The 27,868-nt window shown below is 36.5% G+C and overlaps 3 protein-coding genes across 7 annotated transcripts in view; 1 reads left to right on the top strand and 2 right to left on the bottom strand.

Moving 5' to 3' along the window:
* Window positions 1-19,235, bottom strand: part of PHTF1 (putative homeodomain transcription factor 1) — a 66,282-nt gene extending 47,047 nt beyond the window's left edge. For 3 of the 4 annotated variants that reach the window (XR_003429540.1, XM_027090944.1, XM_027090943.1), the window contains exons 1-3: window positions 18,786-19,235; window positions 18,405-18,479; window positions 17,716-17,772 (exon numbers count right to left, since the gene is read on the bottom strand). Coding sequence is in view for 2 of the 4 variants with exons in the window: in XM_027090944.1 (XP_026946745.1) it covers window positions 17,716-17,772; window positions 18,405-18,449 (102 nt within the window). In the remaining 2 variants the exon portion in view is untranslated. Of the gene's footprint in view, window positions 1-3,283; window positions 3,459-17,715; window positions 17,773-18,404; window positions 18,480-18,785 lie in introns of those variants that run through there. The other variant, XM_027090945.1, reaches the window with a different exon arrangement.
* On the top strand, window positions 18,703-23,415 carry LOC113611699 (uncharacterized). The gene is made up of 4 exons (XM_027091007.1): window positions 18,703-18,996; window positions 19,196-19,507; window positions 20,562-20,607; window positions 23,304-23,415. Exons 1-4 carry the CDS (start codon window positions 18,703-18,705, stop codon window positions 23,327-23,329), a joined length of 678 nt encoding a protein of 225 aa, XP_026946808.1. The 3' UTR covers window positions 23,330-23,415.
* RSBN1 (round spermatid basic protein 1) overlaps window positions 21,346-27,868 on the bottom strand; it is a 43,052-nt gene continuing 36,529 nt past the window's right edge. For both annotated transcript variants that reach the window (XM_027090942.1, XM_027090941.1), the window contains 2 exons: window positions 26,613-26,721; window positions 21,346-25,970 (listed from right to left, as the gene is read on the bottom strand). In XM_027090942.1, coding sequence (XP_026946743.1) covers window positions 25,497-25,970; window positions 26,613-26,721 — 583 coding nt within the window. In that variant the 3' untranslated portion in view covers window positions 21,346-25,496. The remainder of the gene's footprint in view (window positions 25,971-26,612; window positions 26,722-27,868) is intronic.

Below are 27,868 nucleotides of genomic sequence, written 5' to 3' on the forward strand. Positions count from 1 at the left end.
TGTTAGCAAGATGTGTCCTATGGTAATTGCTTCTTCACAATTGCCATTTCAGCTTACGAAAAGTTTCATAGGAACACTCTACTTTTGGATAATGGGGGAAACCTGGTAACTCATATTCACTGAATATGTTTTATTTTATTAACACATAGACAATGGTTTTACAGGAAAAACTCGGGATTTGAAAGTCATGATAACCTTGCTGTATATTATGACTCAAAAGCAAATTTGTGAATTATCTTTTGTGTTTAAAAATCCTGGTTTGCCTAACAGTTTTGTTTCATTACGATTAATAAGTATAACTGTTTTAAAAGATGAATTTTAATTTCGTGCTCAATCACCACTTGTACATGCTAGTTCCTGATCAAGTTTTTAAAATTAGATATTTAACCATTAAAATTATTGTAAAAATTAAACGTTAGAGTAATTTGCTATTTCTCTAGTCTAGATATTGAGGCACTATTGATCTTTGGTTCTGTTTAACTAAAAGATGCAGCCAAACAATTTCTTTAAAGTGAACCCTATGTTTCTATCCAATTAACTACAAACTGTAGATTTTAACAAAAACAAAAAAAAAGTTTTAAAACTCTAAATGTAATAAAATTAAATCTAAGAAGGAATCAAATTTTGATAATTAGACATTTCAGGGGCAAAAATAACCCTTTGGAAAAAATATGTGCACTAATTTTTGAAATATGCATAATATTCATGGAAATAACAATGATCTTGTACTACATTTGAAATCAGAAATGAAAATTTTAAAAGTAAAGATATCACTGTATTATATTCTAACAGGCATAGGCCTTGTGGACATTTGCAGCAGTACTATTCTAACTAAAGAAGCTTAAAGTGCCTTAACTTTAAAGCCACATTAATTTTTCTACTTTCTTTGCTTTCTAGACTTTTCACCTACAATGTTACAGAATCAGAATTAGCATTATCTAAAGGTAAACACCAAATTAGGAAAACCTCCCTCAGCAATAGAAACACATTCATTCATTCACTTAGTCAACAAATATGCAATACGTTTCTTCCGTATGCCAGATAAGCTACTTGAGCTAAGCACAGAGCACTAAGGAAGTCAAAGCACGGCTCTATCTTCAGAGTGTGCACGCACAGAAGGGAAAACAGACAATAAAGCCAAATGTTTGAGGGTTCCTCAGGAAAACACCCCCTGAACTTCCCTCACCATTTTTTGGACAAAAATCATTAAGAAATTTATGACCACCGTTCTTGAGCCAGATAAGACAGTCGCTAGATACTTTTATATGTGTCTGTGCTGAGGAAGAATAAAAAACACATGCCATGCTTTTGTTTTAGGATCCTTCTGCTTGATCCTACATATTCTACAGTATGTATAGTAAGAGGCAAAATGTGCACAGCACTACTCTAAGCACTTTACATAAACTTACATTAATTTGTTTAACTCATTTAGTCCTCACAACTGTCCTGTGAGACAGGCACCTTTATTATCTTCACTTTGCAGATGAGGAAAACAAGGCACAGAGACTCTAACTCGTTCATTCTCACTACAAACCACTACACATCCTGTCTCTCACTATACAGTACAAAATGCATTCCTAATCAATGTAGGGAGAGATTTTGAGATAAACAAGATTGCATGCCTCTGAAAGGTTCCATGGGATTAATAAACCCTGGGAGCTGTGAGTGAATTTCCTTATTGGCCACAACCCAGGGCCACAACCTAGCAGCCCACAATAAAACTGTAGGAGAAAAGTGGGATACCCCTGCACTAGTTGCTAGAGCAGTGGTCTGGAAATTTTCTGCAGAGCCCAGCTACTGGCTGTATTCAGCCCTCTCTAATGTTTGCTCCCCACAGAGCTGTGTAATATCTTCAAAGCTCAGAACCACCTGACTGATGTAGTTCCTACTTTTAGGTAAAGGGACTAAAGCACTGGAAATACTGCTGCAGTACTGTTGGACTCCATGTTTAAAAGGGAATAAAAGACAAGGGAAACCCTGTAACACATCTCTCTCTCTTAGTGTGCTGAAATGTCCATTTTAATGCCACTGATTCTATACTACTGTATAGTAGTCGGGCACAAAGAGAGAAGTCACCTGATTTAGAGCAGATGATGAACAACAAAACAACAATTACAAGGCAAGTACAGCACTATAGGAATATGTGTGAAGGACACCTAACTCAGATTTAAGAAGTCAAAGAAAGATTTCCAAAGGAAAATAATACCTGATCCAAGACCTGAAGGGTGTATAAGAATTTGCAAAGAAGGACATGGGCTGTAGCAAAAGGGGAAATTAAGAAAAGTATATGAGGGCTTCCCTGGTGGCGCAGTGGTTGAGAGTCCACCTGCCGATACAGGGGACACGGGTTCGTGACCCGGTCCGGGAAGATCCCACATGCCGTGAAGCGGCTAGGCCCGTGAGCCATGGCCACTGAGCCTGCACGTCCGGAGCCTGTGCTCCGCAACGGGAGAGGCCACAACAGTGAGAGGCCTGCGTACCGCAAAAAAACAAACAAACAAAAAAAAACCCAGAAAAGTATATGAGAAGACCTCGAAATAAGAGATAGCATGACAAAAACTAAAGTTCAAGAAGACCTAAAGCAGAGTGAAAGTGAAAAAGGGGTTAAGGTATGAAAGAGAGAAACTGGAGAGGTAAGCAGAAGCCAGATTTTGAAGACTATAATCATGCTAAGAGTGTGCATTTATCATAAGGATAACAGGAAGTCAGAGAACAGTTTTAAATATGAGAAAAAGTCAGATTTGTGTTAAAACAAAAAGAAAATAACAATAAGCTGGCTTCAGTGATTATTGAGGGGTGAGGGGGAAACGGGGGCAGAGAAAACAGAAAGTTAAAAAAGTGACTCCAGTAACCTAGATCAGGAGTGGACAAACTTTGTCTGTAAAGGGCATGTGGTATTTTAGGGTTTGTGAGCTGTACCACGTGTGTGCTAGTACTCAACCCAGCCACTGTTGCACGAAGGCTGACTTAGACACAGACAATAAACATGTAAAACATGAAGCCTGCAGTGCTCCAGCGAGTCTGGCTGCAGGCAATAGTTTGTGGACCAGATGAGTGCAGACAACAGGTCAGTCCAGACCATCAGAAGCATGACCTAGGAAAAGTATGCATAGTCAAAAAATACAAGAAGGTAGAATCCAGAAGTCTTGGTAATTAAAAATGTGGGATCAGTGTGAAAGTGAGGCCACAGAAGAATTCCAAACCCCAACTTGAGCACTCTAACTGCTCACTGAGTAGGAAAGGTGAGAGAAGGCACAGGGCTGGTCAAAGTAGGGGAGCTCACATTCTGCTCAGTCCTCTGGCCAAGCTGGAAACCTGTGGGGCAAGGAAGGACTCTCCTCCCACAGGAAGGCACTGCGAGTCACATGACAAAAGGTGAAGACATAACAATCTTCTTAACAGTTGAAGATGAGGAGATAGCCTTCTAACTTAGCCTTTCTGCACTTCAGTTACTTCACCTGTAAAATGAGAATGATAATACATCTACCTCATGGAATTGTTGTAAGGATTAAGAAAGCGAGAGAGACAGAGACAGAGAAAGAGAAGTTCTTAAAATAATACAAGACACATTCTAAATACTCATTATCATTATTATTATTACACCACCAAAAACACATACACATGCCCTCCTGCATGCACTATAGTTTCCCCCATATAGTTTTCTCACAATTTTAGTTAAATCAATATTTGATGTTTAGAGTATTATGATTACGTAAAACATGTTCCCACCTAAGTCAAGTAGTAACCAATGATTATATTTCCTTTCTTGGAAATGCTGTTTGCCCTGAAACTGTTAATTGCCTCATTTTCCCCCCTACCTTTATAAATAGGACTTGTATATATTTAAGATATACAATGTGAGGCTTTGATATACATATACATTGTGAAATGATTACCACAATCAAGCTAATTAACATATCCATCACCTCATATTGTTAGCATTTTTTTGCATTTTTGTGTGTTGCATACATTTAAAATCTACTCTCTTAGCAAATTTCAAGTATACAATACAGTATTATAAACTATAGTCACCATGCTGTATATTAGATCTCCCAAATTTATTCATCTTATAACTGCAAGTCTATTACCTTTGACCAACATCTCCCCATTTCCCCCACACCTCAGCCCCTGGTAACCATTCTACTCTCTGCTTCTATGAGTTTGACTCTTTTAGATTCCACTTATAAGTGAGATTTTGCAGTATTTGCTTTCTGTGCTTGTTTTATTTCACTTAGTGTGATACCCTCCAGATCCATCTGTGTTGTAACAAATGGTAGGATTTCCTTCTTTTTAAAGGCTGAATAATATTCCACCTCATAAGATAGACAGAGAAATAGGGCACATTTTCTTTACCTATTCATCTGTCAACAGACACTTAAGTTGTTTCCATATCTTGACTACCATGAATAATGCTGCAATGAATATGAAGTGCATATATCTCTTCAAGAAAGTAATTTTACTTCCTTTGGATAAATATCCAGGAAGAGGGATTGTTGGATCATAAGGTAGTTCTATTTTTATTTTTTTGAGGAGCCTCCATACTCTTTTCCATAACAGCTGTACCAATTTACATTCCCACCAACAGTATACAACGGTTTCCTTTTCTCTGTATCCTCACTAATGCTTATTATCTTTTGACTTCTCTGATAATTGTCATCCTAACAGGAATGAGGTGATGTTTCACTGTCGTTTTGATTTACATTTCCTTAATGATTAGAGATGCTGAGCACGTATTCATATACCTGCTGGCCACTTGTATGTCCTTTTTAGAAAAATGTCTATACAGGCCCTTTGCCTATTTTTTAATTGGATCAGGTTGCATTTTATATTGTTGATGTTTCCTTTGCTGTGCAAAAACTTCTTAGTTTGATATAGTCACATTTGTTTATTTTTGCTTTTGTTGCCTGTGCTTTTGGTGTCAAATTCAAAAAAATCATTTCCAAGACCAATGTCAAAGAGATTTTTCCCTATGTTTTCTTCTAGGAGTTATACAGTTTCAGGTCTTACATTTAAGTCTTTAATCCATTTTTAGTTTATTTTTGTGTTTGGTGTAAAATAAGGGTCTGATATCATTCTTTTGCATGAAGATATCCAGTTTCCCAACACCATTTATTGAAGAGACTGTCATTTCTCCATTGTGTATCCTTGGTGCCTTTGCCAAAGATTAGTTGACCCTATGTGCATGGGTTTACTTCTGGGCTCTCTATTCTGTCCCACTGCTCTATGTGTCTTTTATGCCAGTACCATACTGTTTTTATTACTATAGCTTTGTAATATAATTTGAAATCAGAAAGTGAAATGAGATGTCTCCAGCTTTGGTCTTCTTGTTCAAGATTGCTTTAGCTATTTGGGGTCCCTCTGTGGTTCCATATGAATCTTAAGATTATTTTTTCTGTATCAGTTAAAAATGCCATTGGACTTTTGATAGAGATTGCTTTGAATCTGTAGATTGCTTTGGGTAGTATGGACATTTTAACAATATTTTTTTCCTTTTCCAAATAATAGATTTTGTTTTCTCTTCCCGTTTTATTGAAATATAAAGACATAGAGCACTGTATAAGTTTAAGGTGTACAGCACAGTGATTCGACTTACATACATCATGAAATAATTACAAGTTTAGAGAACATCCAATATCTCACATAGATACAAAATAAACAAAATAGAAAAAAAAGTTTTTCCTTGTGATGAGAACTCTTAGGATTTACTCTCTTAACAACTTTCATATATAACATACAGCAGTGTTGATTACATTTATCATGTTGTACATTACATTTTAACAGTAGGAATTCTTCCAATCCATGAACATGAGCTATCTTTCATTTGTGTCTTCTTCAATTTCTTTCATCAATGTTCCATATTTTTCAGTGTACAGATCTTTCACCTCCTTGTTTAATTTATTCCTAAGCACTTTATTCTTTTCGATGCTATTGTAAATGGAACTGCTTTCTTAATTTCTTTTGCAGACAGTTCATTGTAAGTGTATAAAATTTTTCCTTTTCACTTGTCTCAAAATTTTTAATTGACTCTTTGACCCATTGGTTGTTCAAGATTATACTGTTTAATTTCCACATATTTTTGAATTTTCCAGTTTTCCTCCTGTTATTGATTTCTAGTTTAATAACACTGGTCAAAAGTTATCTGATATAAATTCAATCTTCTTAAATTTGTTAAGACTTTGTTTCATGGCCTAACATATGATCTATCCTGAAGCAGGTTTCATGTGCACTTGAGGAGAATGTGTATTGTGCTGCTGATGGATGGAATGTTCTGTATATGTCTGTTAGGTTCATTTAGTCTAAAGTGCAGTTCAAGCCAAACGTTTCCTTATTGATTTTCTGTCTGGATGATCTATCCATTGTTGAAAGTTGGATACTGAAGTCCCCTACTAGTACTGCATTGCTCTCTATGTCTCCCCTTAGGTCTGTTTATATTTGCTTTATATATTTAGGTGCTCCTATGTTGGGATGTAAGGACTGTTCAACATCCACAAATCAATTGAATACACCACATTATCCAGACGAAGGATAAAAATCATATTATTATCTCAATAAATGCAGAAAAAGCATTTGACTAAATTCAACACCCATTTATGATAAAAACTCAGCAAAGTGACTATAGAGGGAAAGAAACTCAACATAAGAAAGGCCATATATGACAAGCTTCATTTTTTTCATTCACTTAACTTTCTACATATAGATTACTAATTCATTTTGAAACTCCCTATAAGTGTTACAAATCTGCTCCCAGTGTGCTCAAACACAACAAACACTGGTTTCTTTTTTTTCCTCCTTGAAGATGTCTACATACCACAGTTTCCTGTCTGCCTGCTCCTTTCTGGTCTTGTTATTTTCTAGCCTAATAAATGAACTTCATCTTGGGACATCTCTTAAGAATCCAGAATTCTTTTTACCTCTCTCTGCGTCAGCCATCCTGTCTCCTGATACTATGGATTCCTCTTTTTTGGTTTACTCACTCGTATACAGTACATGTCCTCCTCTGAGGGGAGACATGAGTGACACACTTTTTAGACTTTGAGGGTTTGAATATATCTTCATGTGATGCCTTTATACTTGGTTAATAGTTAGACTGGGCATAAAGTTTTAGATTGAAAGCCATTTTCTCTGAGAACTTTGAAGGTTCCATCGTCTTCTAACTTCCAATGAGCCAGAAGTTGCTGCTGAGAGGCCCAATGTCATTCTGACTCCCAATCTTGTATAAGATCTGTTTTGATCCTTCTCTCTATTCCCTGCTTAACACAGGCTCTGATTTCAAATGTTATTGTGATGTTGTGATTTGTAAAAAGAAATTTATTTTGGTCTCTGTCCCCAGTTCCTGACACAGGGCTCCTGAAACCCTTGTAATTTCCTGGGTGACAAGAGTGCCTTTTGTTCTAATGAGGCAACTCTAGGTGGGCTCCTGCATGAGGGCTGGTCACCAGAAGGAACAAACTATGATTAGAAGCTTGGAATTTTCAGGCCCTCCCTCTCCCCCATTCTCTTGCAAAGGGAGAAGGGCTGAAAACAGAGTTAATGATTGATCATGCCTACTAGATGAAGCCTCCATGAAGTTCAGAGAGCTTCCAGCTTTGTGAATACATCCACTCCAGTAGGGTGACATACCCCAAACTGCACAGGGACAAAAGCTCCTGTGCTCTGGACCCTTCCAGACCTCACCCTATGTACCTCTTCATCTGACTATTCATCTGCATCTTTTATCATATTCCTTAATAAACTGGTAAATGTTTAAGGAAGTGTTTCCCTGAGTTCTATGAACCACCCTAGGAAATTAATCAAACCTGAGGAGAAGGTTGTGAGAAATTCTGACTTGTAGCCGAATTGGACAGAAGTTGGGGGTAACCTAGGACCTACTTCTTGCAGTTGGCATCCAAAGTGGGATAAGGAGCAGTCTTGTGGGACCAAGCCCTTAACCTGTGTGAGCTGACACTACCTCCAGGTACACAGTGTCAGAAATGAGTTGAATTGTAGGATACCCAGCTGGTGTCACAGAGAACTGCCTGGTGTAGGGAAAAATCTCCACACATTTAGTGACCAGAAGTGGTGTTTTGTGTGAATAAAGGAGACTCACAGGAGAAACACAAGAGGCAGACTGAAGTGAATCTTTCTAAAATTTAGTTCTGAAATTTCATAATAATGCTGATCACTCAAAAGATCCTTTTGATCTGTAAATGTGTGTATTTCAGCTCTGGGAAATTTTAAAATATTATTTATTTGATAATTTCTTCTCCACATATTTCCGTTTCCTGGAACACCTATTAGTTGGATTTTAGGCTTCCTACATGAACTGCACTCACTTTTCTATTTTTTTTTTTTTTTTTTTTTTCTGGTACACGGGCCTCCCACTGCTGTGGCCTCTCCCGTTGTGGAGCACAGGCTCTGGAGGCGCAGGCTCAGCGGCCATGGCTCACGGGCCCAGCCACTCCGCGGCATGTGGGATCTTCCCGGACCGGGGCACGAACCCGCGTCCCCTGCATCGGCAGGCGGACTCTCAACCACTGCGCCACCAGGGAAGCCCTCTATTTTTTTTTCCTCATTCTTTCATATTATTTTTCTGGGAAATGGCCTCAACTTTATCTTCCAACTTTCCTACTGAATTTACTTTGGTTATTTTTATTTTCTGGTTCTCTTACTTTTTCATCTATAGACTTTTTAAAAAATAGTACACAGTTCTTTAAATATATTAATTATATCTTTAAAATAGTATTCTTATAATTCCTGTATCATTTTTTAAAATCTCTTTCCTTCCTTTTCTCTAGGTCTCAAATATTTGAGCATCTTCAATTATCCATTTATACTTAAGAGTGAGGCACTAACATGCTGAATGCCCATTCAGTGTGCAGTAGGGGAAGCTTATTGAACAGTGGTCTCGTTGTAGAGAGTAGCCAGCCATTTCACTTCCAGTATCCTTAGGTCTTTTCAGTCAGCTTGTGCAAAAAGAAATTCCAGTCTTCTGTTTAGAGATTATAAGCCTGGCCACCAGACTTTTACTTAATCTCCTTTATGAGTACAGTATTTCACCCCATTCTCATTTGTGTATGGTATTCCAGAATCCAGAACTTCTCTGTTTCAGCCTCTCCAGAGAGCAAACTTCAATCTTCTGTCAGTGGAAGATAAGGTAACTATGAGGCTGTGTAGAATAAGGTGGAGGATCTGGGGGCAGGTCTATTGCCCCTTATACATATGCTCAAACAATCCTATTTCCAGTTCTACCTCATATCTGCAGATATACCTGATGCATCTAATTCCTGAGTCTTTCAGAAATTAAATACAGGGGTCTTTTTCCTCTAATCTTTTTTAAATTTAAGAATAGTTGATGTACAATATTATAAAAGCTACAGGTGTACAATATAGTGATTCACAATTTTTAAAGGTTATACTCCATTTATAGTTATTTATAAAATATTGGCTATATTCCTTGTGTTGTACAATATATCCTTGTAGCTTATTTCATAGATAATACTTTGCACCTCTTAATTCCCTACCACTATATTGTCCCTCCCCACTTCCCTCTCCCCACTGGTAACCACTAAATACAGGTGTTTTAAAACAGGGAATTCACTTGTTTCCCACTGGCATCCCCTACTATAGACACTTAACATTTTTACTTTCTTTACATCCATTTTCCAACTTTCAAAATTGTGTTAACAGCTCTCTTTTACAGTAGTCTTCTCTCGCATTCTTTCACTCCTATTGTAGGCTGATTTCTTTTCTTATTTATTATAATTTTAGAGAATTTTCAGAAGAAATCAGATGGAGATTAATGCACATATTCCAACTGTCATCTTTAATGAGGTGTCTCATCTATCATGTACCCACTATCCAGTTCAAGAAATAAAAGGTTACAAATACAGCTGAAATCACCTGTGTGTTTATGATTAGCCATTTAAAATTTCCTAGGTGTAAAATCATATCATTTTCAAACACTGATTTTTGTTATTCTAATATTAATTAGAAAAATAAAAGAACAAATATTTTAAAAGCAAAGATAATATTAATTAGAATGTTTTGCTCATCTTAGCAAATATATCTCAAACAGCATGTTAAATAATAGTAATAGGGGTTATTCTTGTTTTATTCTTTTGTGGGGGGGGACTAAGTTGAGCTTCATTACTGAAAATAATGTTAGACCTTAGATTTAATATATTTTCTCAATTAAGAAATTTTAGAAGACAATTTTCATTGGGAATATATATGAATTTGTTGTGTACTACATTATGATTTCTCCTATTTTTTTCTATTGATGTGATTTAAGAAAATAGCTATATTGAGGTATAATTAATACTTTGTAAAACTCACTTATTTTTAGTGTAGTTTTAGTAGTTAATTTGGTGGATTTCTGGTAAATTTATAGAGTTGTGCAACCATCATCACACTCAAATTTTAGTACATTTCCATCACCAGAAAAACAAGAATGGCAATAAATCTCTGTTCCTATCCCCCAGCTGTAGGCAAACACTGATCTGCTTTCTATTTCTATAAACCTGCCTTTCCTAGAAATTTCATATAAACTGGATCACAGAATATAGTCTTTTGTGTCTGGTCCCTTTCACTTAGCATAACATTTTTGAGGTTCATCCATGTTGTAGCATGTATTAATAGTTTTTATTGCTGAGTCATGTGCCATTGTATGGATATAACACATTTGTTTACCTACTCACCAGTTGATAGATATTTGGATTTTTTTTCTAGTTTTTGGCAATTATGAATAGTATTGCTATGAATATTTGCATGTGCCCATATGTTTTTATTTCTCTTAGGTAGATAACTAGGGGTGGAAATGCTGGGTCATATGAGAAGTATATATATTTAAATGTTTCTACTTTCCATTCCCACCAGCAGTGTATGAGAGTTCTGGTTCCTCCATATCCTGACTAACAAAGATCTTCTACATTTTCTTCTAGAAAACCTTAGACTTTTAGTTCTTACACTTAAGTCCATGATCCTTTTTAAGTAATTTTTGTGTACAGTGTGAGGTAAGAATCAAAGTTCATTTTTATACATGTAGCTATCCAATTGTTCCAGCACCATTTGTTGACAAGACTATCATTTCTTCATTGAATTATTTTGGCATCTTTGTCAAAATCAATTTATCAAAACTGTAAGGATTTATTTCTAGATTTTCTATTCTGTTCCATTGATCTATTACTCATGCCAATACTACACTATCTGAATTACTTACAGCTTTACAGTAAATTGTGAGATCCAGTAAGTCCTCTAACTCTATTCCTTTTAAACTTATTTTGAATATTTTAGGTCTTTTACATTCCTTATCAACTTTAGAATTAGCTTATCAATTTCTACCAAAAGAAAAGAGTCTGCTGGAACTTTAAAGGGATTATAGTGAATCTATAGATACATTTGGAGAGAACTGCCATCTTAACAATGTTAAGTCTTTCAGATCACAAGTGTGAAATGCTACTCCATTTCTTCAGATTTTTAATTTCTCTTAGCAATGTTTGTAGTTTTCAGTATACAGGGGTTATACATACTATGTTAAACTTATTCCTAAGTATTTTACTCTTTGTGATGTATTGTGAATGAATTGTTTTCTTAATTTCATTTTTGGAATACTCATGGCTGGTATATAGAAATACAAATAATTTTTGTATATTGATCTTAAATCTAGAGGCCTTGCTAAACTCATTTATTGTTAGTAATGCCTTAGGAATTTCTAAATATGGGATCATGTCACCATGAATAAAAGCAATTTTCATTTTCTTTTCTCAATGCCTTTTATTTCTTTTTCCTTGTCTTACTGCACTGGCTAGAATCCCTAGTACAACGTTAAATGGACGTGGTGAGAGCAGACATCCTTGCTTTATTCCTGATTTGAGGGACAAAGCACTCAGTCTTTAATTCCTAACTATAGTGTAAGCTGTAGGTTTTTTGTTTTTTTTTAAATACATGATAACTTATTATTATTATTTGCTATACAGCAGGTTCTTATTAGTCATCTATTTTATACATATTAGTGTATATATGTCAATCCCAATGACAGGTTTTTTAATAGACACCCTTTGACAGATTGAAGAAATTACCAGTTTATCAGTAATGGGCATTGAATTTTGTCAAATGGTTTTCCTGTCTCTACTGAAAAAACCATGCATTTTATCCCTTATTAATATGATATATTACATTAATTTATCTTAAACCAACAACATATTTCTCAGATATCCCACTTGGTCATGGTAGATAATCCATTTTACATGTTGTTGAATTTGGTTTGTTAATATTTTATTAAAGATTTTTACAGTTATGTTTAGGACAAATTTTCTTTCTTTTTAATAAATCAGTATGATAGTTTATTAAAAGCTCCATATTATGCCTCAGGTAGGATTTTTTTCTTCCAGTTTTATTGAGATATAATTGACATATAGCACTGTATAAGTTTAAGGTATATGGCATAATGATTTGACTTACATACATTATGAAATGATTACCACAATAAGTTTAGTGAACATCCACCATCTCATAGATACAAAATTAAAGAAAGAGAAAAAAAATTTTTTTTCCTTGTGATAAGAACTCTTAGGATTTACTCTCAACAACTTTCATATATAACATGCAGCAGCGTTATTTATATTCATGTTGTACATTACAGTCCTAGTACTTATTTATCTTATAATTGGAAGTTTGTACCTTTTGACTGCCTTCATCCAATTCCCCCTCCTCCAAACCCCCCGCCTGCTAACCATAAATCTGATCTCTTTTTCTATAAGTTTGTTTTTGAAATTCAATTGATCTAAAATAGTCTGTTAGTTCCTGTTATACAACATAGTGATTCCATATTTCTATACATTTCAAAATGACCACTAATATAAGTCTAGATATAATCTGTCCATGCAAAGATATTACGTAATTACTGACCATACTCCCCACACTGTACATTTCATACTGGTGACTCATTTATTCTGCAACTGGAAGTTTGTACCTCTTAATCTCCCTCACCTATTTCTTCCCCTCACCACTCCTCTCTGGCAACCACCTGTTTGTTCTATCTGTAACTCTTTCTGTTTTGTTATGTTTGTTCATCTATTTTTTTAGATTCCACATATAAGTGAAATCATAGAGTATTTGTCTTTCTCCGTCTGACTTAGTTCACTTAGAATAATATCCTCTAAGGCCATCCATGTTGCTGCAAACAACAAGATTTCATGCTTTTATGGCTGAGTAATATTCCATTGTATATAGATACCACATCCTCTTTATCCATTCATCTGTTGATGGGCACTTAGGTTGCTTCCATATCTTGCCTATTGTAAATAATACTGCAATGAACATAGGGGTGCATATGTCTTTTCTAATTAGTGTTTTTGTTTTCTTCAGATAAATAACCAGCGGTAGAATTGCTGGATCATATGGTAGTTCTATTTTTAACTTTTTGAGGAATCTTCATACTGTTTTCCATAATGGCTGCACCAATTTACATTCCCACCAATAGTGCAAAAGGGTTCCCTTTTCTCCACATTCTCACCAATGCTTGTAATTTGTTCTGCCAGGTGTGAGGTGATATTTCATTGTGGTTTGGATTTGTATTTCCCTGATGATTAGTATGTTGAGCATCTTTTCATGTGCCCACTGGCCATCTGTATGTCTTCTTTGGAAAAATGTCTATTCAGGTCCTCTGCCCATTTTTTAATTGGGTTGTTTGGCTTTTTTGATGTTGAGTTGTATGAATTTTTTGTATGTTTTGAATATTAACCCCTTATTGGATATTCCATTTGCAAATATCTTCTCCCATTCAGTAGGCAGTCTTTTCATTTTATTGATAGTTTCCTTCGCTGTGCAAAAGTCTTTTAGTTTGACATAGTCCTATTTGTTTATTTTTGGTTTTGTTTCCCTTGACTGAAGAGACATATCCAAAAATATTACTATGACCAATGTCAAAGAGTGCACAACCTATGTTTTCTTCTAGAAGTTTTACAGCTTCAGGTCTTACATTTAAAATTTTTAATCTATTTTGAATTTATTTTTGTGCATCATGTGAGAGAGTAGTCCAGTTTGATTTTTTTGCATGTAGTTTTCCAGCTTTTCCAACAGCATTTCTGAAGAGGCTGTCCTTTCCCTACTGTATATTCTCACCTCCTTTGTTGTAGATTAATTGCCCATATAATACACTGCCCATTTCTGGGTGGTCTATTCTGTTCCACTGATCTATGTGTCTGTTTTGTGCAAATACCATACTGTTTGGATTACTGTAGCTTTGTAGTACAGTTATGACAAATTTTCTTGTGCTGTCTTTGTCTGGCTTTGGAATCAGGGTAATACTGGTCTCAAAAGATGAGCTGGGAAGCATACTTCCTCCTCTGCTTTCTGAAAGAGTTTTTGTCAGATAAGTATATTTGTTCTTGACCTAATTAACTGCTATTCATCCTTCAGATCTCACTTGAAGCATCAGTTCTTCAGGGAAGGCTTCTCTGACCTCCTTGACTAGGTCCATTTCCCTGTTATAATAGCTTGCAAATAGTAGCTCTCCTTCTTAGCATTTATCACAAAGTAATTTTTATTCATTAGTAGGATTAATTTTATTATTGTTTGTCTCCCACTTTATCATAAGCTCCAAAAAATGTTGAGTGTTTCTGCTCATCATTATATAGATATAGTGCCCATCCTACTGCCTGACACGTGGTAGGTAAGTGCTCAACAAATATTTGTTAAATGAAGAATACATGAACACTGTTTTAGGTTTTTTTGTTTTTTGGGGTTTTTTTTTTTGGCTGTGCTGGGTCTTCGTTGCTGTGCGCGGCTTTCTCTAGTCGCAGTGAGCAGGGGCTACTCTTCCTTGCAGTGTGCAGGTTTCTCATTGCGGTGGCTTCTCTTGTTGTGGAGCACAGGCCCTAGAGCACACAGGCTTCAGTAGTTGCGGTGCGTGCGCTCAGTAGTTGTGGCGCACGGGCTCTAGAGTGCAGGCTCAGTAGTTGTGGCGCATGGGCTTCATTGTTCCAGGGCATGTGGGATCTTCTCCAACCAGGGATCGAACCCGTGTCCCCCACATGGGCAGGCGGATTATTAACCACTGTGCCACCAGGGAAGTCTCTGTTTTAGTTTTATTTTTGATATTTCTTCCCCTTCTTTACTTTGACTTATTATTGTTTTATTTCTCAGATTCTTCGTATGTTAACTTGAATCATTGTAACTCTTTCTTCCTAGTCAATCTAGACATTTTTTGTTAATATAGACATTTAGAGTGATATAATTTCATCAAGTATTATTTTGGAAGCATTCTACAAATTTTGTTATATCTACGTTTTTATTTCTATCCTTCAAAAAAACAGATATGATGTGTTCCCTCTACTTAAAAACAATACAAATTTTTTCATTTTATATAGTACAGTATCTAAAGTTCTTAGTAAAGCAGTCAGCTCAGCTCTAAACTGATTTATGACCTATCATCTCATCTGCTTACCTTATACCCCAACCGGATTGGGCTACTTATCTTCCCTTATACAAGCGTTCTACTTCTGTGCTCAGCACCAAGCAAAATGTCTTAAACATAGTAGCTCAGTAAATGTTTGTAGAACAGTTCCTACCACTTTTCATGATCCAAGTTAAGATTTTTTTAATTTATATTTTTTATAATTTTGAATTATATTTTTATTATGTAATTTCTAATTTTATTGTATTGTGATCTGATGTTAATATTGTTATTCATTTTGTTTTTTTAATTTTCTTTCCTTTTCTTTTTAAATTTGTTTTCAAAAACATGTATATTTGTGTAATCTGTTTTAAATTGCATTAAATACTTCTTTGTGTCCTATACTTTGGTCAGCTTCCATCTAAGACTTAAACATACTTAAAAAGATAACTTGGCTTTTCTCCCACTACCATTAGACTGTAAAATTCATGAAGGCAAGAACCATGTGTGTCTTGTTGACTGTATCCTTCGCACCTGGGAGGCCTTGGTACATTAACTCAGTAAATTTTTAGAGTTCTCTTTAATTTTATTCTTTCCACTGCTAAATTAAAAAGTATACATTAAGGAGGTATTAGATAGATTACCTTTTGAGAAAACAATGAATAAAAATATACATAATAGTTGGAGTTTAATCAAATACAGAAACACTGAGTTCCTAGTATGACTCAGAATGTTCTAAGAGTGGGATACAAATGCAATGCCTGCCCTTGAGGTCCATGAAAACACACAGGTTAACAAGTAACACAGGAGATGGTGTACCAAAAGGAAGGTATGTATAAAATGGCATGGAAATAAGGGTTGAGGAAATATTTAAATTGGGTACGGGAAGGAGGTAGGTAATGAAATTCTATAGCAGGAAGTAAAATCCTTTTAAGGATAAATAAACCAAAACCCAGACAAACTACAGTGCTTGTTCAAGATCACAAGGCTAGACAGAGGTCACAAAAGGAGATCCAATGCCCAGTTCTGTGCTCTTTCCATTACACCAGACTTACTACTACCCATACTTTTCAGAGCTCACAAAAAAATAACAGGACAGGATTTAGAGAGTTACAAAATAAAATTGGGGTATTTATTCATCCTAATCCCATCTCCTATTAATATAAAACGTCAAGGACTGTACAAAATTATGAAAAGCTAGCCAAGTACCATGCAGTTCAAACAACTTTCTAATTGAGTGGCTTACAAAAAGAATTTGCCCTAAAAGTATTTCACCCGAGATTTAAACATCCCAGTCCAATCAATCTGACTTGGAGATAAATAGAACTATTAAGTTGTATTACACCCATACATACATTTTTTTTTAATGTTAATAGAGGGTCTATGGAAAAATCTTTAAAAAAGAAAGGTCCAAAAACAAAAATCTGCCAGCCATTATTCAGTACTTTCCAAGGAGGTAAGACCCTGGAATCTGTAGATCTAAGTATTAATGTCAATAGAGAGACATTCTGTAAGGGCAGGATGCTCTTTAGGATTTTCCCCATCTCTCAAGACTAGGCAATTACATTTGGCTACCAAGCAACCTTTCCATGACTAATTTGCATCCCCCCCCAAACATGTTGATCCCACAACCTTGATTTTGGAACATTAGATTATTTAACCCTCCCCTCCCCTATTATAAATTAATAACCTGGCATTCTGAATTACACATCAATTTTTGGTTGCCTGGCTAGCATGCAATAACTCCAAGAATCTGCTCAGTTCCAAAAGCAGTGTAGAAAAAAGTTTAAGAACCTGAAATACTTAGGCCCATACTCTAAACCAGTAATTGAAAAAGAGATTCAGGCAACAAATGGATTTTATTTGACTTGCAGGGAAGAAAAAGAGGAAGAGGAGATAGGGGAGGAGGGGGGAGGAGAGGGAGGGGGAGAATAGGAAGTAGAGGGGGGAAGGAGGAGGAGGAGATGCTCTAAAAAACCTGGATATTTCACATAAAAATGCATATTCACAGCTTCTCTTGAGAACCCTGAAGCTGTGGCAATACTGGGCCTGTGTTACCACAACTAACTCTACCGCCAGAGTTAGCCATAGCCCCATTTATATGGGACATTTGCTTTCAAATTCATCATAGACCAACCACCCCTTTCTATTTCCCTGATACAGAGGCCAAATGTCAATTGTCATTTATCATCCCATTTGCAGTGTTGTTTTCATTATTCACTTCAAAGAACAAAGAACGCCATATTTCGTGGATAAGTGCAGAATTTTTAAAAAGTAAATACAATTCACTCTTCATATTAAAGCAGTAAAACAAAGCGAAAAAACCAAAGAAATCAATTTACCTTAATCTGAGTCTGTTCGATTGACTTTTCCCATATCTGCTGATCATATGCTCCAATCTGAAATAGGAAGCAGGCTATTTAAGTGATGCAAAGGAAATCCTTTTATTTCAGTCAAGTCTCACAAAAGTCATGAAACTATTAAGTATCCATATGATACCTGGGAAATTTCTGTGCTTCTCTGAGGCTAGAATAAATTATTATTTCCTAGGACTATTTCCTTCAAAATTCAAGTTAGCTGGATCTAAAAGTAAGTTGAAAAGCAATGTCCAAAATATTTCAAATTAAATATCACCTTAAAAGATACTTCCACTTAAGAAAAACATCAGTAGGAAACTAGAGAAATAAAAGGTAATGGACAGCTCATTAAAATTGACAGTACCAATCTGAGCTGTGCAGATAAAGTTTTATGCCTGAAAAAGCAGCAGTTTGATTAGAAGCAAACTCTCAAAGCATTGCTGTGACACTGTGAATGCAGCCTGGAGATGGGAGGTTGAAAATCTTATTCGGGGACCTAGAACTGAGTTCAAAAGACCTAATGACCTTGTCCATCAGTTTTTCCATTTATGTTGAGAGATATCATGTAAGAATACCTGCACTACCAAGCTCAGGGAAAACTAACATGATAGGTATTCTTTGTGGGACCTTTTTGCAGGAAGCATGCTTTACAAATAAAAATACATTGATATTACCTTCTTTTGGTACCACGATATAGCATCTCTCTCATTTGAGGCCATCTGTGTCTCCAGCCAGAGAATGGGATTTCACTGAAAATGAAGGAAAACCAGTCAGTGAGTCCAGTTGCTGAAAGGTACTCTCCCAGTTTGGGTAGAACTCAGAAAACGCTTCTCTCAGCCTCTCCATGCGCTGCTGACCGTCTCGTTCCCCTGCTGTTTGCCAGGGAAAAAAACAAAAGCATACCAAAAAAACTCTGGCGCAGTGGCGACCGGAGAAGCCTCTCTGCGAAATTTTGTGCGAGTGTGTTCAGGGATGCAGGGAACTGGGAGAGGAGGGGAGGTCGCTGGAGTTGACCTGCACCCCACCTCCTCCGCTCCCAGGAGTCCTGCTCTCACCTGGTGCACGCTGCCCCGCAGTCCGGTGGCCGGGACCTTCCTCCTCAGTGGCCCCGGCCCGGCCATGAGGCCGGGGGCGAGGCGGCGGGCCACGCAGGCCTCATCTTCCCCCCGAGGCGGAGACGCCGTCTGGGCCGTTACCATGGAGACTGCGGAGGCCGCCCCAGCCTCGGAGGCAGCCGGCCGCCCAGCGCCCAGAGGAGGGCAGTCTGTTGCCAGAGAGCCGGCGCCCTCCAAGCCCGACCTATAGGGTCATCGGACAGACCCTAAAATAAGCAAAGAATGAGCTAGGAAAGGAGGGGGATAGAAAGTGAAGGCGGTATTAGCTAGGCTGCCAGTCGCTACGGCAACGGCAAACGGCTTTGTTCCGCTGAAAAAAGTCAAGTGCAGAGGTCCCAAGGCCCGGGTAGCAGCTGCTTCGGGGCGGCGGGCACGCGTCCTCGCTAGGCCGGGCCTGGAAGGGCCGTGACTCAGCCGGCCGAGAGCTAAGCAACAGCAGCTCCGCAGACCACGGTGCAGCGGGGCCGCGGCTTCCGCTTTCCGTGTTTCGCTGTGAAGTTGGCTCCGCCCCCGGCCCGGGGCCTTCCCGCCGAGCCTCCGCCAGGCTTCGGGACCGAGAGGCTGGGGAGCTACACGGAGATCAAGGCCAAGAGCAGCTCCCCCAGATCACCTTTCAGGTCACTTTCTCACAAATGACTTTCCCAGCCCTTCATCTAAAGGAGGTCGGTCCAGATATTCCAATAGTTCCCCGTTCATTTCTTTGCAACGCTTATCTTTCCTTGTGTTTTCTGTTTCTTTGTGCTTCATTATATCCTATCGGTCTTCCTCAATGGGCTGGAGACTCCATGAGGTCAGAGACTAGGGCCTGGCAGGAGCCTGGCACACAGGTTCTCAACCTTTGCTTAATGAACGAATGTTTTCATGAATTTATGCCGTCCTGGGACGAAAGTCCTGGCAGGCTGCGCCTTATTAATTCCTTTCCTCTCCCGTCCCTCAGCAGCTCTGGGACTTAAGCCTTCTGGGTGCTCAAGGGTAAAGGAAGAAGAGGGCCAAGGCTTGGGGGGCAGGTTCCAGGACACTTTCCCAAATTAGGGTAGGGGAAGGTAGCGGCGGGAAGAACTGTTTCTAGGTTAAAAATTCAAGCAGGCTGATAGAGGTCAGGAGAAAGGAACGGTAGCGACCTCAAATGAATATTTAAAGATACATTAAGAAGGTTTTAGGCCTCTTTCCTCCTCTATACTTTTGTGGCCATTACTGGAACACCCCTAACGGCCATTCTCACCTCACTTGAAGCATTGACCTTGCTTGCCCAGCACTGTAGCATTTGGGTCAGTTAAAGCTAATGAGATAACGATTAGACCACTGCAGAAAGCCTAAATGCAGTTCTAAATGTTTTACATCATTATTTTTGATTATCTACCAAATCGACATAAGGTGGAAGTTATTATCCCCGTTTTACCGATGAGGAAAATCGACTAAGATAAAAGTAACTCCCATAGAACTAATTTAAAATTATTTCACCCAGGCTTGATTTTTATATTCCACACATTGGCAGTGGTTTCCTTTCTGCTTTTGCTTCTTGACAGCTTTTCCCATCCTTAGAGCTGAACATGACAATTCTGTTTGGTTTCAACACAAATGGCTGACTTTAAAACACACACACACACACAAAAACAAAAACAACACTGGAAAAATGAAAAAGTCATTTTTTGTATATCTAAATATTTGCTTTAAGACGTAAATAACACTAATTAAACATTTTACTTCATTGCTTAGCACACAAAGAGGCCTTGGGGGGAGTTCCTGGAAGAACTGAAATCAGGTAAGGCTCTCACTGAGCAAAGTGTGGGCTTTGAACCCAGAACTGCATTCAAATCCCTGCTCCCACTAAAAGCTATGTGATTTCGGGTAATTTATTCAACCTAACAAGCCTGTTTTCTCACTTGTATTATGGAGATTGTATTGTTACCTTCCTACTCAAGGCTGTGAGAATTAAATGAGCTACCTTCATAAAAAGCACCTGGCCCTCAACAGTTACTCAAAAAACATTCGTTCCTTCCCTCTTCCTTTCCTAATCATAAACAAGAGCTATCAGTGCTTAGGACAGGTACCTCAATTAAAGAGTTCACACAAATAAAAACTGATGAGGAAAAAATCCAGTGAGTTATGTCACTTAATACATCAATGGTATCTGAAACGTCTATAAACCACCTTCATTAACTAACACTGTATGCATGTACTTTCAAAAATATCGGCATCCCCAGAACAAAAATTTAAGATTATTCTCATAGGCATAAATCAATTTATGCAGCGAGGAGTTAACTGCCACAAATGCCAAGCATAGTTTTTCTTCTTCCCTCAAACTAACTGCCTCTCAATATGGATGAAATTTTCCCCCAGTATCTATGAACTTTCTTTAGGAAAGTCAAGATTTTCTAATTTTGTAATCTCTAATAGTAAAAAATAATAGGGGACAGAGAAGGGAGGGACAAATACTTTAAAAACAGGTTCCAGGTAGCTAGAATTCACATGTGCTATTCATTTTGTCATGAAACATCAGTAAAGGACAAATCAGACTTTGTTTATTAAAAAAATACTTTACAGGAAAAAAAAAACTCTATGCATTCCATTGTCCTATTTTACAAAGAAATAGCTTAACAATTTAACACACTTAGACAGCTACAAAAAAGCACTGTGTTAAAAGGATTATTATTCACACAAATTTAGATTTAAGACTATTCATTAAAAACCTTTTTAAAACACTCATTAATGTCAATAAACAAACTAAGGCCACAAAACGCAAATAGTCCGCCAGGCAAATTATACATTTCATCTATATGCAAAGACCTCTTAGATAAATTAAAGCCACAGGAAAAAAAGTCTTAGCTGCCAATCAAAATGGAGTTTAGTCACAGAAAACACTATTACATGAAAATTTACAACATGTGATAGAAGTAGTACATTAAGTATTTCTTTAGAGAGAATTGAAAAGTGCTATATTAAGAGACAGTGGTCTCAACTACATGCACAAGTGAATCCTAAAAGATGTATGAAGAAAATGGAAGGCCATAATATTTATGGAGAGATACTTGCTTTTAAAGCAACAAACTTTCAGGATGAGGATAGGTCCCTTATGTGCTAAAGAAAAACATCTGTCTTGTACATTTCCTCTACTTACTGCATGACCAATAAATACAGCTACAACCTGTTTTTTAAAAAATAATACTTAGCAGAAATATGAACCTCTGGCATGTACTAGTGAAAGTTTTTTTTAAAAAACTTGTAGCAATGATAAAACAGATTTACAGACACAAACTCAATTATTCTAAAGCTATAAATGCAAATAAATTTTTAATGGCAAATATAGATGAAAATAAATGATCTAATAATGAACTAATAATAATAAAGAATACATGCACTAAGGGGTTTTTTGAATTTTGGTATCTTGTTCCTAAATTAGCTTTCATTCTAGACGATAATTATAGAGGGAAAGGCAATAAGCAAAGGTTTCTCCAGTCATTAAGCATGAACTTTATGCCTATTAAGACTGATGCAAGACACCTTTTCCTAAGGTTTAGTAAATAATTTTATATGATAAGCCCCGTTTTCCCCCTACAAGAGCTTTTAATATTAGTCTACTGTAATTCCAACTATCTCTAAGGGGAAAGGGTACCTTTCAAAAGTCTTTAAATTCAAAATAATAAAGTACCAGTGAAACAAATTCTAAGTACTAAATTAGCAAATTAGAAGTACAATTAAGCCTAGGAATTCATTTTTAAAGAGTTAAAAACTTTGGAGGGGAAAGAAATATGTAGTTTTTATTATTATTGCTTTATGAATTTGGGATACTTCATAATCCTACTCCTAGTGTATCTTGGTAATTATAGAATGACTTCTGGGGCAGGGGGAAGACTTTTCTCCTGATTAGTGAATACCATAAAATCGTTCTAGTTACTAAGTTTACTCATTTACTGGGTCCTTTCCATAAGCACATTTAAAAAATATCCCTCTGCTCCACAAAATACTAAAACTTATAGCCACATTCTGCAAGTAATCTCAAAGAGCTGGCACAACAGGTAACATACCAAAAAAGGAAGATCAGCTTACATTTCAGTTACAACTTCACTGCCATCACTACTTTACAAGTCAGAAGACGCCAGATTGTTCCATGCCTCACTCCACCAAACCAAATAATTTAATGATTTTAGAAAAGTTGCTATCATTTGTATCACTAAACTAGGATACAGCTTTAAAGAAGTAAGAAACTCAAAACTTGCGCTTTTATATTCATCAGTCTTTAAAGCATGCTATTAAAATCTAATACTCACATAAGACATTCAGTTTCCAGATACATTACTAGCTAAATGTTTCTCTCTCAGTTCTATTGCAATTCTAACATACAATGAATTTATTAGTACATGATTTTAAACATTTTTATATTCTTTTAATATATGTTATATTGGAGTTGAGGGTAGAATGTTTTATAAAAAGAAAATGGGGATTTGCTTTTGATTGTAGGTCTTTGCAGATCCGCTGGTTCCTGAGTGATTATACACAGTGATGGCTGTCAGGAGACAGTCTCCTTGTTTATTAGCAATGACCAGCTTAGATGACAGATGGCATCTGCTGGATGGCAAGTGGGAGATGGGGAAATCGGATCTTGGAAGACAAGAAAAAAAATTAAAAGTTTTTGCTTTAACAACCTTGTTCTTCATGATTATTTTAAAAAGCAAATGTTGCCTGAGAAGAATTTTACTTTGCACAGCCTGGTAAAGCTCTATGAAATTCTTCTGGACAGAAAAACAAAAATAAGAAATAACCCAAACCCACATACTTTGTGATTAACCCCTTCCCCCTAAAATAACAAAATAACAAAAAACACCCTCAAAGGCAGGTCCCTTAAAAATTAGCCTTGATAAACCAGAATTTACCCTAAAATTTATACCCAAGATTTTAAAACACCCCTGCAATAATCACATTACTGTTCATACCATTCTAATTACCTTATTTACAAAGATAACTAAAACCAACATCATTTCCAATTCATAAATGGTTTACATTGAAATGTTTCTCTATTTGTCTTCATCCTTTTTAACAGAGAATACATACATATACATATATATAAGGAATAATACAGATTCTAACTAATCACTGCAGTATTTGCTGATGGTTACTTTTCTATCGGTTTACACAGTGACCTCTATACTTTGCTAATATGCATTTAACTACACAACAATATTGCACAAAGTAATATTTATATAAGATTTAACCTATTTCAGAATATTTTAGAGAAAATTCATATTTGATATTTCAAAAGATGCAGCTAAGTTTTCATGGTGACAGACATAATAAAGCAGCATCTTTTTTTGCCTATGTTAATGTAAATATTCCAAATCTCAACCTCCAGAAAAAAAAATCTCCAAATTGCACTATAACCAGGTAGATACAAGAATCTGGTCTTAGGTGTGGGGAGTACTCTTCCTTTAATAAACAAAAGGCCTATTGTATTATTAACTAAGAGAAAGTGAAATGTGTATCCCATTAACATTCTAAAATAATAGAAAGTTAAGACTACACTAGCTATATGAACTGTGCCTGTTCGAAAAAAAATGGTTAAATACTCAGGCACTAATAAGGATTAGGCTACCTGAAACTCTAGGATGAAGTCTAGTGCCATATTCTTTATTAGACAGTAGCAACACAGAGTAATAATAAATAAACCCAGGTATTCACCAGTTGAAACTCTGAACTGAAGTATCTCAACAGATCTTTATGATGAAGAGGTTGATGCCAAGTGACAAAAATAGTTTTTCCTAAGTTTCATGCACAAAATATGGCAGCCTCATCTGAAAGATAGGTATCATTCTCTAAGTTTGATACTCGTGATCAGTTTAGGAAGCAAAAGTATCCACACAGAATGTGAGGATGCTAGGAAGCAGAACAATAGAGTATCATGTCAACATTATCTATTTTACCCAAAATATCTTCCACAGTTACCATGTATTCTAGAAGAGATTAATGAACCATGGAGAATGAATGACCAAGGACTATTCATCTTTAGATATTTTTAATTGAAATATCCACTGGGCTTTAAATAACAGATACAAAAAAAGACAGTTTGGATCAGAAAGTGCTGTGCTTTCTCTTTTGTTAAGAAATCAGAGAGCCACTGAATTCCTTAGAAACTATCTGTTCTTTATGGTTGGAACTAAATAACTGACTTGCCCATGTACAAGATGCAGGAATTCTTTCCTGCGACCTATGCCATTTTTTACTGTAGAAACTGAATCTGTGCCATAAAAGCACAAGTACTAAACCATAAATCTGATCTTCTATCATAAAAACAGCAAATATGGCAAGAGACAAGGCAAGATAAAATGAAAGGAAGTGAATTATTTACCAAATAAGAATCTGTTATTCCAGAGAATTCTCATTTTGATTTGAAGAAGAGATTGAATTGTTACCTCACACCTTAAAACAGAAAGTAGCAGCAGACCCACTATTACATACTGTACTAACGGGATAAGATACAACTCTTAACTTTGCATAATCTGTGTAAAAAAGATATGCTTGACATTTGTGGAATGTCATTTCTCTTTATAGAATTATAGGCAAGATTTCTCCAATAAAACTTAACTTAAGCCAGTTATAAAACTATAACTTCACATCAAAATTTAAAAAAGTTAAAAAATGTGTTTGAATATGTACATATCACACAGGAGTGCTTGAATGTTCCTGTAGATTGTGTTGCTGGTCAGAGTCCAGTCTACTTTCCACCTTTAAAACTGGAATAGGCTGAGTCATCTGATCTTGCTGTAGATTAAGTTCAGATGAAGGTGGGAAGGATGATGAAGCAGTTGTCAAAAGTTGCATCTCTGTGCATGTTTCCTCAGATTCAGTTTTTATTCTCACACACTGGGAGTCAACTTCTAATTCTCTCTTTCCAGTTAAATCATAGTCCACGTTAGAGCTGCTTTCTGTGTTTTGAGAGGCTTCCACAACAGGGTGGTACTGTTTAAGCCTTATATGCCAGGCTAAGCTGCACACTGCTGACACTGTTTTGAACTGATGAATGACATTTCTAGGGATGAAGTAGATATCATTGTCGCACAGCTGAATTCTAGCATAACGAATGCCTTCCCGCCTCATTTGGTTTAGTTTCGCTTCATCCACCCACTGCACACACTGAAGAGAGGAAAAAAGTTGCATGAGATTTTAAAGTAAAATATGTAAAGATGCAGTCAAATAAAACATTATAATTAGCACAGGAGAACAGTAGGATCAAATTAAAGCTAAACAACACTGTATGATATACAACTTTCTAAAATTTCCTACAATTCTTGAGACACATTTTTCCTCATATTTTACTACATTTCTAGTAAAAAAAGTACAGGTTAAAATTAGGATGGCCTAGGGAATCATTTAAGTAAGTATTTCAAAATGCAACTAAATATCAATATTCTTTGACCCACATAAGGGCAACATTTGTCTGCTCCTTCAGTGTCTTTCAACCTTTTGCAGGTGAGGACACGCAGGGCAATGGGATTAACAGCTGAGACTGCTCATGGCCAGAACTGAGTTATCCTGGGCCCTCTGACCATCCCAGGCCCACCTGGCATCCCAAAGACTGAAGGATCTTAAGCATTCTGCTTGGGAAGCTCCGTTTCAATGATTTTCAACACCCTCCACAAACAGCCTTTAATAGTAATAAAATTAAATTCACTATCCCATGTATCCAACTATAAGATAAAATGCAAAATTAAATAGGTACGGATACTTATTTCCAAAATCTCACTCAAAGAGAAATAAAAAAGCAAACGTTATTACCTGGGAAACTGGAGGTTCATGAAGGTCCAACTGAAGTCTCTGTACAACATCAGTAAAATCCTCAGCATGAAAACAAATCACATCTTTGGTTATGCGAGGTTGGTCACTCCTAAGATTAACAAAATTAAGCTTTAGAAACAAGCATCTCATAATGGGAAAAGGTGACAAATTTCAATCTTCCCGTTCCTGGAACTGCTATACTAGCAAAGAAATAGATGCATAACTCCTAAGGACAAAGTATACATTTGTTTCTTTAGTCAATTTAAAAAAAAATAAAACACCAATAAAGCATTTTTTTTCAAAATTAAAATTAGTTGTTATAAAACTAAAACATCGATGACTAAAAACAGTTTTATTCTAAACTAGATGCATTTGAATCCTCTAACCACTTTGCCCCACCATCTCCATGCCACCCTATAATGTCATTATCAGGATGGAAAGAAATGGACAGAATACATCTCAGCCACACAACTGTCACACCTTCCAGCTTTCAAAGTAGAGAGGGGGAAAAAAGCTAAATGATCATTAACTTGAAATACTTAACCTGTGATTGAACTATAATTCAATCAAACTCTAACGTCAGATCAAACTCTACAGTAATATTGAAGGCCCTGAAGGCATAAAAACAAAGTAAAATACAGTTTTTAAATATGTTCTGAGCCTTGTTTAAACCGGGCCCCAACTGAGTGTAAAAGGGTGCAACCTCTATGAAAAACAGTATAGCAGTTCCTCCCCAAATTAAAAAACAAATTACCATATGATCTAGCAATTCCACTTCTGGGTATATATCCAAAAGAATGAAAGCATGGACGTGAAGAGATATTTGTTCATAGCAGCCAAAAGGTGGAAGCAACCCAAGTGTCCACTGACAGATAAACGGACAAACAAAATGTGGCATATACATATAATGGAATACTATTCAGCCTTAAAAAGGAAATTATGACACATGGTACATGTGTACATGGTACAATATGGATGAACCTTGAGGATATCATGCTAACTGAAATAAGTCAATCACAAAAAGACAACAACTGTTTGATTCCACTTATATGAGGTATTTAAAGTAGTCAAATTCATAGAAACAGAAAGTAGAATGATGTTTACCAGGAACTAGGGGAGAGGAGAAAGGGAGTTATTGATTAATGGGTACAGAGTTACAGTTTTGCAAGATGAGAAAGTTCTAGAGATCTGTTTCACAACAACATGAATATACTTAACATTACTGAACTGTACATTTAAAAATGGTTAAGATTTTA

This window comes from Aethalodelphis obliquidens, unplaced genomic scaffold, assembly GCF_003676395.1.
Source record: "Aethalodelphis obliquidens isolate GAN/ISIS:26980383/991018 unplaced genomic scaffold, ASM367639v1 scaffold70, whole genome shotgun sequence".
Classification (NCBI taxonomy): Eukaryota; Metazoa; Chordata; class Mammalia; order Artiodactyla; family Delphinidae; genus Aethalodelphis; species Aethalodelphis obliquidens.

What these genes read in the sequence shown, in the direction of transcription:
- LOC113611699 (XM_027091007.1), top strand. Translation starts at nt 18,703, where the DNA reads ATGCAGGGAACTGGGAGAGGAGGGGAGGTCGCTGGAGTTGACCTGCAC. An exon ending in CGCCCAGAGGAGGGCAGTCT is followed by an intron (nt 18,997 to 19,195) that starts GTTGCCAGAGAG and finishes AGGCCCGGGTAG; the next exon opens with CAGCTGCTTCGGGGCGGCGG. An exon ending in CAGCCCTTCATCTAAAGGAG is followed by an intron (nt 19,508 to 20,561) that starts GTCGGTCCAGAT and finishes TTCATTGCTTAG; the next exon opens with CACACAAAGAGGCCTTGGGG.